This window comes from Garra rufa, chromosome 23 (assembly GCF_049309525.1).
Source record: "Garra rufa chromosome 23, GarRuf1.0, whole genome shotgun sequence".
Taxonomy (NCBI): Eukaryota; Metazoa; Chordata; class Actinopteri; order Cypriniformes; family Cyprinidae; genus Garra; species Garra rufa.
Window position 1 is genome coordinate 32594835 of NC_133383.1, and position 12472 is coordinate 32607306.

The 12472-nt window shown below is 36.2% G+C and overlaps 2 protein-coding genes across 2 annotated transcripts; one reads left to right on the forward strand and one right to left on the reverse strand.

The window, feature by feature from the left end:
* Nucleotides 1-640: 640 nt before the first annotated feature.
* hint1 (histidine triad nucleotide binding protein 1) lies at nt 641-4968 on the reverse strand. Its single transcript, XM_073829575.1, has 3 exons — nt 4824-4968; nt 4288-4392; nt 641-936 (listed from the first exon to the last, which is right to left on the reverse strand). The coding sequence occupies exons 1-3, from the start codon at nt 4932-4934 to the stop codon at nt 772-774; spliced, it is 381 nt and encodes a 126-aa protein (XP_073685676.1). The 5' UTR covers nt 4935-4968; the 3' UTR covers nt 641-771.
* A 348-nt stretch (nt 4969-5316) lies between these two features.
* Nucleotides 5317-9699, forward strand: ubxn8 (UBX domain protein 8). Its single transcript, XM_073829574.1, has 8 exons — nt 5317-5404; nt 5897-6022; nt 6120-6193; nt 6311-6433; nt 7195-7326; nt 8989-9030; nt 9157-9231; nt 9310-9699. Exons 1-8 carry the CDS (start codon nt 5329-5331, stop codon nt 9478-9480), a joined length of 819 nt encoding a protein of 272 aa, XP_073685675.1. The 5' UTR covers nt 5317-5328; the 3' UTR covers nt 9481-9699.
* The last annotated feature ends 2773 nt before the right edge of the window (nt 9700-12472 follow it).

Below are 12472 nucleotides of genomic sequence, written 5' to 3' on the forward strand. Positions count from 1 at the left end.
ATTTGTTTCCAGAAACCAGAAATTATACATAATGGCAGTAGCCCCTCACTGCAGTACACAATATCCAGAAGGCAATGTTTCATCCACATCCAGGGGGCGCATGAGACTTTTTAAATTGGTCCTATCCCATCTCAGCTGATATTACCCACGCAAGCCAAATGAGGGTGCTGTAATGCAAGAAATGCCAATTCTATTTATTTCAATGTATAGGTCCTGCTGAGAAATAAACCTCAGTTGTCTGTCAGCATTCCTGCTATTTTTCATTGAGTGAAACCTGTTTTATTGTACAAATTTGTGATCAGTATTCATTATTTGAATTTTCACTGAAGTTGTTGAGCAAATGGATCTTGAATGCATGCAACAATAAAGCTGACATTATTTTAAAAGATTCATACAGCTTTGTTTGAACCCTGTTTTTCTGAGCTCAGAGGCTCATGTTGATCATTTGCGGGGAAATGTTCAACACAACATTTATTTGTATGTCAGCTGCATTTGCATACATTTTAAAACCCTTATTTTACTTCTCAAGTTTAACAGTGCAGTAACAACAAAACCTAGGTTGACTTTCAAAAGTAAGCCTAGGAAACATTAAAAAAACTGGAATATTTATGGCAAAACTTAAATAATGACTCCAAACAACATCATTTATTGGTTTTTATTGATGTCCTTAGTTGTATTTCTGATTGACTCCTACTTGACATGTAACAATTAACCTCAGTTAAGGCGAACAATGACACTAATAGAGATACAGTGATATTCTGAGACAAGCAGTTAGCCAGGAGGCCATCCCAACTGACGACCACCCAGAACGTGGAGGTGAACGTGGTAAACGGACTGACCCCCATCAGGACCCTCATTGACCACCATTCGATATCCTCTGGGCAATCCCACCTGCTCGGCACACTTCTTAGCAACGATCATCAGGTGTCCAAGCAGCTGTGGCAATACAAACAAACGATTACAATGGAAGTAAATGCCATTTAACAAGAGTCAGTAGCTGTGTTTCTATTACCCGTTAAATTGGGCAAATTGAAATTGCGAATTGAAAATATGCCTAATGGAAACGTGTCAATTGCACAAAAACTCCCATATATCGCAAAAAAAAAAAAACTTTTTATGCTCCCATGAGGTGGTTTTACACGCAATTCGAAAAAGGTATATTTTGCAAACAGCAATGGAAACTTTTTTTTCGCATTTACAGGTCACATTCGATTAAATGTAGCCAAAATCCCACAAAAATACGTTGCCATTACTTGAAAAAAATCACAAAAGGAAAACATTAAGTCGCATAACATCGGTTAATGGAAACACCGTCATTTCGCAATACTTTTTAATCGACATTTATAAAATAGCACCAAAGTTTTGCGCAAATCTATATTGGAACTGCAGCTACTGAACATTAAGGCTGAAGCAACAAGAAACCTATTGGATGCATACACTGAATGCTCATTCATATCCTGGACTTAATGAAGATATCATACCTTTCTTCATTTTTGTAGTGGTCTGATATTTCAAATGTTGTTAAACTATGTTGTTGTATGCTGCTTAACTGAGATTTATTTTGTAATCTACACTATACCCTTTTTGATCTCTTTTTATTGACATTTTTGTTTCCTAAGAGTCATCTAGTGGTAGAGCTGCTAAATGCATGGACACAGATGAACCTATTTAACCTTTTCCTGTTTGCTACTGTTTAGCATCTTGATGAAAGCCTGTTTGGGCAAATACACGTTTGTGCTTCCTGCCTGTAGCCCTGCAAATACAGGCTTTTAAAATAATTAAAACAATGCAAATCTTTGGGACATTTAAACACCAACCAGGAAAACCTACATTTCTGGAAACCTTACTTGTAATAAACACTAACTACTGTCAAAAGAACAAGACCTTTTTCCACAGATTAAGTGAATAATATCAAGCATTTTCTCCCTAATACAAGTCCATTATAAGGAAACAGCTTAACGTGGTTTAACGTGTCTTAACAATGACCAGGCAAAACCAAACCTCTGTCACATTTGACTTATAGTAAACACTTTCTGCTGTCAGAAGAAGGAGCTCTTATTCTATAAAGTGAATAATATTACGTTAAGTGTTTTCTCTCCCATAGAAGTCCATTATAAGGAAACAGCTTAATGTGGTTTAACATACCTTAACAATGACCAGGGAAAAATCAAACTTCTGTCAAATTTTACTTATAATAAACGCTTGCTGCTGACAAAAGAACAAGCTCCATATAATGGACTTCTAAGGGGGACGCTTAATGTGATATTATTCACTTTATATGCTGAATAAGAGCTCATTCTTTTGACAATAGGTAGTGTTTATTACAAGTAAGGTTTAACAGAAATTTAGGTTTCCCTGGTCGGTGTTTAGGCACATTAATCCACCTTAAAGGAGTAGTTCACTTTAAGAGCCAAAGATAATGTACTCACCCCCTTGTCATCCAAGATGTTCATGTCTTTCTTTCTTCAGCTGTAAGGAAATTATGTTTTTTGAGAAAAAAAAAAATCAGGATTTCTCTCCATATAGTGGACTTCTATGGTGCCCCTGAGTTTGAACTTCCAAAATGCAGCTTCAAAGGGCTCTAAACGATCCCAGCTGAGGAAAGAAGGGTCTTATCTAGCAAAACGATCAGTTATTTTCAAAAAAAAAAAAAAAATAAATACAATTTATATACTTTTTAACCTAAAACCTTGTCTAGCTCTGTGTGTACTCTGGGTAGAGATTAAAAAAGTATATTAATTGTAAATGTTTAAAAAAAAAAAAAACATTGTTTCGCCAGATAAGACCCTTCTTCTTTGGCTGCGATCATTTAGAGCCCTTTGAAGCTGCATTTTGGAAGTATAAACTCAGGGGCACCATAGAAGTCCATTATATGGAGAGAAATCCTGAAATGTTTTCCTCAAAAACATCATTTCTTTACGACTGAAGAAAGAAAGACATGAACATCTTGGATGACAAGGGGGTGAGTACATTATCTGTAAATTTTTGTTCTGAAAGTGAACTACTCCTTTAACCGTTTTTTTACGTTAAGCAGTTTCATGTTTCACGTTTAGAATGTCCCAAAATTCTGTCTCTTCTATGCAAAAAGATAAACCTACAATCAGTTTGAACATTGAACTGACTTGGGCTTGAAGGAACACTCCACTTTTTTTGGAAATAGGCTCATTCTCCAACTCCCCTCGAGTTAATAAGTTGAGTTTTACCGTTTTGAAATCCATTCAGCCGTTCTCCTGTTCTGGCGATATCACTTTTAGCATAGCTTAGCATAGATCATTGAATCCTATTAGACCAGTAGCATCGTGTTCAAAAATGACCAACGAGTTTCGATATTTGTCCTATTTAAAACTTGACTCTTCTGTAGTTATATTGTGTACTAATACCAGCGGAAAATGTAAAGCTGTGATTTTCTAGGCCGATAAGATTAGGAACTACACTCCCATTGCGGCGTAATAGTCAAGGAAGTTTGTTGCCGTAACATGGCAGAAGCAGGCGGAGTGATATCACGCAGCACATGTGCAAATGCTAACCTAGCTGGGAACTAATTTCAGGCGCTGCGTGATATTACTCCGCCTGCGTGCTGTGTCCATATTACTGCAGCAAACTTCCTTGACTATTACGCCGGAATGGGAGTGTAGTTTCTAATCTTATCAGCCTAGAAAATCACAGCTTTACATTGTCTGCTGGTATTAGCACACGATATAACTACAGAAAAGTCAAGCTTTAAAATGCTATTGGTCTAATAGGATTCAATGATCTATGCTAAGCTATGCTAAAAGTGATATCGCCAGAACAGGAGAACGGCTGAATGGATTTCAAAACGGTAAAACTCAACATATTATCTCGAAGGGAGTTGGAGAATGAGCCTATTTCCAAAAAAAGTGGAGTGTTCCTTTAATAACACCTAAAGCTGCTTTACAGCAGAAATTCTGCTGTAAAGCAGCTTTAGGTGTTATTAAGGTGTTAGGTGTTTAGGTGTTATTAAAAGGCATTTTGAAGCCTTTTTCATATACTTTTTGTAATTTTCTTGTTTATTACTGTTAGGCTGCTGTGAAACAATTTTGTATAAGGAACTATTTTAAATGAAGATTGTGTGTTGACGGTTCAGAACGATCTCCACTGTCAGTGGAGAAAACTAGAATACTTCAAAATACTTCAAAAACAAAGCCACAAATATGCGAATACTATGGTAATCAACAGATCCATGTGCACTAGATTAATTTGGGGGTTTGCAGCTTATGAAATTATAACTTAAAACACATTGTGTTACAGTATCAGTTAAATACTGACCTCTTTGTCGGCGTCCTCAGCTTTAGAGATCTGAGAGATGGCCTTTCTGGGGACCACCAAGAAGTGAGTGGGAGCCTGAGGGGCCACATCATGGAAGGCAATGCACTAAGATACAAACAGAAAGTAAGTTGAACAAGGTGTACTATAGGTTCAAATAGGTGTATGAAATATATATTTAAAAGTAAGAGTAAAAGTATAAAAACTGCTGTGTGACTGAAACCATTCACATCATTTTGTCCGAGATCTTCATCAATATATTCGCAATACAAACATGTGACAGCTCACATTCATAAGTTCAGAACACGTGAACTAGCAATGATAGATGATGGCACATTTCCAAATCTCCTCGATTTCAATTGAACTGCAGAACTCGAATTGAATTTGCAACTGAACTGCAAATGCATGTCTAAGAGTGATCGGATAGTTTAATGATTCGAGTCTGAAGTGCACTTTAATGCTGCAGCACGCGCAGAATCAACCACATTTGCATGCGAGCGCTGACTGCAGTACAGCTGTACAATCAGCAGAGATCGCACCTGATCATCTTCATAAATGATGTTGGCAGGAATCTCTTTGCGGATGATTTTGCCGAATATCGTGTCTCCTCCCGGCTGCGCGCTCTGAGCTCGCGACACCTCATCCGCCATGATCACACAGCTCTGTTCTGCAGCTGTCAGTCACACGGACACACACAGGCTCGACGCTTATTGGCTAAGACCAGCACAAAACGACAACAACGATTGGACAAGTCCCATTGACGATCAGGCACATGATTGGGCAGCTAAAAGTAACTCTTTTCATAATAAAAGCTTCAAGCGAATCTTTCGGAATTGTATTAATCTAATGTATGTTTGTTTCTTTTCAGAAATATGAAGTCTCTGCTGAGCAAATGTGGGCGATATTAAACTTGTGGGTATTTTTAATTTGTGCCATTAAACATGATTACTGTTCCGCATGAGACCTATGCTTTTTCGCGTCTGTTGACTTTTATTTTGAAACATGTTACGTTACTTCCGTGTTATTATTTGTATCACTGCTGACATGTCTAACAGATATGTTGTATGCTGTCTTTTACTGGCAGGAATTTGCTTCATTTCATGGAAACACTCGTTAATTGGTAACACATTATCATTATTATTATTATTATTATCATTATTCTAGAAAACAAATGAAATCAGAAATGAAAGTTTTATCGTTTATCGTACTGTCACTCACTTTTTAGTAGAGCAAGAATAAAAGTATTTCCTAATATTAAACTTAAATTTTATTATCGTTTCATTATTAAAATGTATTGTAACATGTCTTAAATAAAATGTGTAAAAAAAGTAACCGATATATAATATAATTATCTTATAATTTCATACCAAATTGTAATTTTCGATGTATATAAATGTATGAATTCGTAAGGGGGCCTTTTAAATTTGTGTTATATAGTCTTTTATCCAAATTTCTTAAGTGGAATTGGATAGTGTTATTATTTTGAGATCATTGCTATAATTCTTGAAAATTACATTGTGCTAATGCTACTGCATTTGTAAAGTGATAAAGTGAGCCAGGGCTGATAAGATTTAAGATGCCAGGTGTTTTATGAGTGTGATGTGTGTTAAAGGTGTTAAAGATGCTCTGAAGCTGGCTGGACGTGGATTCATATTCCTGGGAATCTGCACATGGCTGATTTACATGTTCCCGAGGCTGAAATCTTTCTTCTTTCCAGTGTATCAAGAGCTCCCAGACAGTGCGTGCATTCAGATGCCAATCTGATGTTTGTGTAGTTCTGTCTTTTCTGTAATAGCTTATATTAATAATTGAAGTTGACGTTTGTCATCTTGCAGGCCCTTTGCATGAACCCAACATGCAGAAACAAGAGCAAGTTAGAAGAATTCAACAAGATCAACACACTGACAAGGTTCAACGCATGTCTGAATTGAATGAATATGTATTAAATGTTCCACTGTAGATAAGAATATGTTATGAATATAATATATATATTGCCAATAAATATGTTGTTTCTTATTTTATGAAGACATCTGACTATGCTGAAAGTGTGTTAAAGCCGAGACAGAACTTGTTACTCCAGCAGAAAATGGAACGATACCATCGTATGACAGGAGAGACCTGGAAACTCAGTCAAGGTTTTCCTGTCGGGGTGAGCAAACTTACTATTACATAATACATACAGCGGCATGCAAAAGTCTGGGAAAATGTGAATAATTTAAACAAAATAAGTGAGTTCATACAAAATGCATGGTATTTTTATTTAGTACTGTCCTGAGTAAGATATTTTACATAAAAGGTGTTTACATATAGTCCACAAGACAAAAAAAAAAAGCTGAAATTATTAAAATAACCCCTTCAAAAGTTGGTAAATCTATGGTTCTTAATTCCGTGTTGTTACCTGAATGAGCTACGACTGTTTTTTTGTTTTGTGATGGTTGTTCATGAGTCCCTTGTTTGTTCTGAACAGTTAAACTGAGCACTGTTCTTCAGAAAAATCCTCCAGGTCCTGCAGATTCTTCAGTTTTCCAGCATCTTTTGCATATTTGATTCCTTTTCAGCAGTAACTGTATGATTTTGAGATCCATTTTTAAACACTGAGAACAATTGAGGGACTCAAACACAACTATTAAAAACAGTTCAAACATTCACTGATGCTCCAGAATAAGACACGATGCATTTAAAAAAAAAAAAAAAGATTAAGGTAATATTAAATGACACACTGTAGTGTATTGGAAACAGATAAACATTTTAGATAAAGTGAGTGAAAGTGCCTCAGTTATGAAACCTGTGTTAAATAGCTATGCGGATATATGCTGTATTTGCTCCTCTGGGTTTAAGTGTAAGTCTGTGGTGACTGACACATCAGTACAATATTCCTGCCTGCACCTATAATTCAATGATATGGTTCAGGGTGAAGAGGATCAGATGTGTCAAGATGCTGTTGTTGACAAGAACCCTAATCAGGGAGCCAGAAGGAGACGGAAGCTTTTACAGACTGTTACCCAAGATCCTGTCCGACAGGAAGTACCCAAGCAGAAGAAGGTAAAAAATGGATTAAGTGTTCTAAAGAAGCCCTTAATTATAGACATACTGTTGTGGTCAGAATTATTGGCCCCCTTGGTAAATATGAGCAACAAATTCCCTTCATCATTCATCACATAATCTAGGTCTTATGTGCAGCGAAATATTATTGAGCTTCACAAATTAGAAAGTGTCTGTAGAGGTCGTCTCTAGGTGCTGATCCACCATCTGATCTGGATACAGGCTGGGTCTGGTGGCTACGGTGACCTCGGAATAAAAACGAAACAGACTAATATTAGCGTAGATGCCATTCTTTTTATCATGCAACAAGTACATCGGGTGTTCTGGTTCCGGTTGACCTAATTAATGCAGCCTAACAATTTTTTATTTAAATTATAGAAATGTGTTAAGTGTAGGCCAGTTTAAAGAGACGTGTCTTTAATCTAGATTTAAACTGCCTCCTGAACAGTGTTAGGTAGATTGTTCCAGAGTTTAGGCGCCAAATAAGAAAATGATCTGCCGCCCGCAGTTGATTTTGATATTCTAGGTATCATCAAATTGCCAGAGTTTTGAGAATGCAGCGGATGTGAGGGACTATAATGTGATAAGAGCTCGCTCAATTACTGGGGAGATAAACCATTCAGGGCTTTATAAGTAATTAGCAAGATTTTAAAATCTATCCGATGTTTAATAGGGAGCCAATGCAGTGTTGACAGAACCGGGCTAATATGGTCATACTTTCTGGTTCTAGTAAGAACTCTAGCTGCTGCATTTTGGACCAGCTGGAGTTTGTTTATTAAGCGTGCAGAACAGCCACCCGATAAAGCATTACAATAATCTATCCTTGAGGTCATGAACGCATGAATTAACGTTTCGGCATTTGACATTGAAAGCATAGGTTGTAATTTCGATATATTTTTGAGATGGAAAAATGCGATTTTGCAAATGCTAGAAATGCACCTTTCAAAGGAAAGATTGCTATTGAATAGCACACCTAGGTTCCTGACTGATGACGACGAGATGACAGAGCAGCCATTGAGTATTAGACAGTGTTTTAGGTTATTACATGCGGAGGTTTTAGATCCAATAATTAACACCTCTGTTTTTTTTTTTGTTTTTTTTTTTCAGAATTTAACAGAAGAAGTTACTCGTCATCCAGTTTTTTATATCAGCTATGCATTACGTTAGTTTTTCAAATTGGTATGTTTTGCTGGGCTGTGAAGAAATATAGAGCTGAGTATCATCAGCATAACAGTGAAAGCTAACACCATGTTTCCTGATGATATCTCCCAAGGGTAACATGTAAAGTGTAAAAAGTAATGGCCCTAGTACTGAGCCTTGAGGTACTCCATACTGCACTTGTGAGTGATATACCTATTCATTCACTGCCACAAATTGATTGTGGTCAAAAAAGTATGATTTGAAGTTCCAGTCAACTAGAGATGTCACAAATCTGCCTGAAAGAGGATGCATGTCTATATTTTCTTGTTGCATGGTGAGGAGGATCATCTGAGAGGCCAAAGACTCCAAAGATCACAGCTGGAGAAATGCAGAAATTAGAGTCTTGGGATAACAAAAGGTTAATCAAAAATTGCCATAATTCTGACCACAACTGTAAATTTAGGAACTTTTAGGAACATACCCCTGTGTTGAAAGAAATGCCTTTTCTCCTCCTGTTAAAAGGTCGTAGTTTTGCCAGACGAGCCGTCAGCGGACACTGAGGGGGTGAGTGAACTAACACCTCCTACATCTTATCCACAGAAATAAAAAACAAGAAGCATAACATGACCCAATAATAACTGGTACTTTCTTCTGTGAAGATTATAGTTCTGCATTGTAATTCCCTGACAGGTTGTAAAAATAGCGCTAAGATGTCCAAGCGGAAGAACGATCTACAGGAGATTCCTCAAAACCTGGAGTTCGCTGGTGAGTCCTTTCTGATTACTGTGATCTGGTTTGAGAAAAGAAGATGAAAATGTAATTTTCATGTCTTATTTTTATTAGCTCCTTCATGACTGGATGATGAAGACAGGATATCCTCCTGCTCTCTACACGCTGTGCACATCCTACCCCAGAAAAGTGCTGGTCATCGCTGCAGACATGAGCCTGGAGGAGGCTGGCATTTTCACCAACACAGTGCTGAATGTGGAGGAGAACGAGCAGTCCATTACCTAAGAGCACTTCTGTTTTTTGAAAGGCTTTTATGGACTGAATGGAGCTAATTATGGATATCTATATCAGTGCTGTAATATCATGCACCAGTTGACAGGACTTCATTCTTTACTTGTGCCATAATTGGGATACATTTTCTATAATACTTGAGACTTGTCTTGTCTAGATACAATGTTTTTAACTAAAGCAGCATAACAATTAAAGCCAGTACAACAAATGCTACCAGGCTGTAAAAAGGATTCATTTTATTTAAGATTATTTCGCTGTCTATCACAGTGTTCATTTACTAAGAAGTTTGGGGTCAGAATGGATTTTCAAATCGATACTTTCATTCAGCAAGGGTGCATTAAATTAATACATGGATTCTTATAAAAGATATCTCAGTTCTGCAAAAATATTAAGCAGCACCAATGTTTTTACATTGATAATAAATGTTTCTTAAACACCTAATTAACATATTACATTGATTTCTGCTTTTCCTTCACAGAATTAAATTATATTTTTAAACAATTAAATGGAGACACTGCAGACAAAAACACTGTTTTAAGATTAAGTTTAAGATTTTGGGCTTTTTGGTTTTTCATAAAGTGTTTTTTCAGTCTAGTGGAAAGAAAACACCCAAAAGCCACTGTTAAGTGTTTCTTTTATAGCACTTTATCTATTTGTGTCAATCGATTTCAATTACAAAGCATATGTTTAAAGGCCGTTTTCTCAAAATGAGTTTTTTCTCCTACACTGTGCCATAAATCTCCACTTCAGTAACACTTACACACACCTAACATCACATTTTTATTCCTGTCTATATCCTGAAGGTTTTTACAGAGGGATTTGTTCATATATAATTTGCTTGATTTTATCCAACATTTTATTCCCCCAAAAATACAAAAAAATAATAATACATTGTTTTTTTCTGAATTATGGAGTGACAAAATGAGATACCTGACTTTATCCAGTATAGATTTTTGTACTATGATTTAGTGCATATTTAATTAAATAATGCCTCATTTGCATATTTAAACAACGTTTTAGAAAACTTGTAATACAAAAAAATGTTTGGGTAAGTAAGGTGATAACTATTAGTTATTTTTTACCTTATTCACCTGCAGTGTCTCGCCTTAAATAGAAAACATGGTTGTAATAATATTTCACAATGTTACTGTTTTTGCTGTTTCATTGAATAAATTGAATTGGTGAGCAGAAAATACTTCGTTTAAAAACAACAAAATCTCACCGACCCCAAAATAAATTTTTAAATAAAATTTAAAAATAAAGTTTTAAATTCATAAAACATGCCCCTGGTCTCAGTGTGAATGATTCATCAGGTTTTTTAATTTTAAAGAAACATGATACAGTGCCTTGCAAAAGTTTTTTTTACATTTTGTTTTGTTGCAGCATTATGTTAAACTGCTTTAAATGAGTTTTTCCCCACATCAATTTACACTCCATACACCATAATAATGACAAAGCAAAAACCAGATTTGCAAATTTTACAAATGTATTAAAAATAAAACACTGAAATAAGTACATTGCATAAGTATTCATACCCTTAACTCAGTACATAGTTGAAGCACCTTTACAGCCTCAAGTCTTTCTGGGTCTGATGTGACAAGCTTTGCACATCTGTATTTGGCAATTATCTGCCATTCTTTGCCTCACCTTTTCACCTCTCCATCTCTGTCAGCTTGGATGGGGGCTGGCAGACATTTTCTAGAGTCCTAGTTGTTCCAATCGTCTTCCATTATGGAGAATGCTTCTGTCAACCTTCAATGCAGCAGATTTGTTTCTGAACTCTTCCCTAGATCATCGCCGTAACACAAGTCTGTCACTGAGCTCTACAGGCAGTTATCTTGACCTCAGGACTTGGTTTTTCCTCTGATATGCATTTTCAGCTGTTAGACCTTTTCTGAGAGGTGTGTGCCTTTCTAAATCAGACTCATTCAAATGAATTTGCCACAGTTTAACTCCACTCCAAGTGTAGTAACATCTAGAAGCAATATGAATGCTCCTGAGCTACATTTTGAGCGTCCCAGAATGCAACGGGATCTTTTCAGTTTTTTATTTCTAATAAATTTGCGAAGTTGTTACAAACCCGTTTTGTGCTTTGCCATTATGGTGTATGAGATGTAGATTGGTGTGGGAAAAAAGTAATTCAAAGCAGTTTAACATAATGCTGCAACAAATGAATGAATACTTCTGCAAGGCACTGTATATTTCACCAAAATGTGCAGCATCTACAACAGCAGCCATTAGTTTTAGTAGTGGGGCCACTACTAAAACTAATGGCTGCTGTTGTAGATGCTGCAGACTTGTCAGTTATTCCCACAGTAACGCTGGTTAACATTTATGTAAAAGTTATGGCAATAATAGTTTATGATGCTAGAACTGAAAAGTGTCCCCTTTGGGATGTGTGATATTCTGGGCAGAATCCCCCACAATCTAATACAAACTCACAATCAGGCTTAATATCTGGAGAGAGCTAACTATTTGCTTTGACTCAAAAGAAACCGGATTAAATTTTTTTGAATACTACTAATCCAGCCTGGCTAGTTTTTTTTTTTTTTTTTTGCTCCATTTCTGTCACCGATGGAGTTCCTTGCCACTGTCGCTGTTGGTTTGCTTAGCTGGGGGCCCTTAAGTACTTGGAAATATTATCAATTTGATTGCACCATTGGATGAGAACTGAATTGAGATTTTTTTTTTAAATTCTACAGAGGTGCTTTATAGATCAATTGAATTTTTTTCTGAGAATACACATATTTAGGACAGTCTGTGAATGAAGCTCCTTGCAGCCAGAGAATAGTTACAACATGTATCAGCAGAGGACTATGCTAACCAGACAAATCTTGATGTGTTCAAAAAAATGTTTTTTTTTATGATCCAGTTAATTCTTGGAAATACAAAACTAAAACGCAGTTCAACTCTACATTATTTGTGGCTTATATCAGTATTGTTTCAATATGGATAACGTTCATTAATTCTGAACTTCAAATAAAAG

Coding starts and splice junctions, on each gene's coding strand:
- hint1 (XM_073829575.1), bottom strand. CDS start 4,934: ATGGCGGATGAGGTGTCGCGAGCTCAGAGCGCGCAGCCGGGAGGAGAC. Junction 4,393..4,823: donor TCATTTATGAAGATGATCAG/GTGCGATCTCTG, acceptor TTTGTATCTTAG/TGCATTGCCTTCCATGATGT. Junction 937..4,287: donor CTGAGGACGCCGACAAAGAG/GTCAGTATTTAA, acceptor GTATTGCCACAG/CTGCTTGGACACCTGATGAT.
- ubxn8 (XM_073829574.1), top strand. CDS start 5,329: ATGTCTAACAGATATGTTGTATGCTGTCTTTTACTGGCAGGAATTTGC. Junction 5,405..5,896: donor ATGGAAACACTCGTTAATTG/GTAACACATTAT, acceptor TGTGTGTTAAAG/GTGTTAAAGATGCTCTGAAG. Junction 6,434..7,194: donor GTCAAGGTTTTCCTGTCGGG/GTGAGCAAACTT, acceptor GATATGGTTCAG/GGTGAAGAGGATCAGATGTG.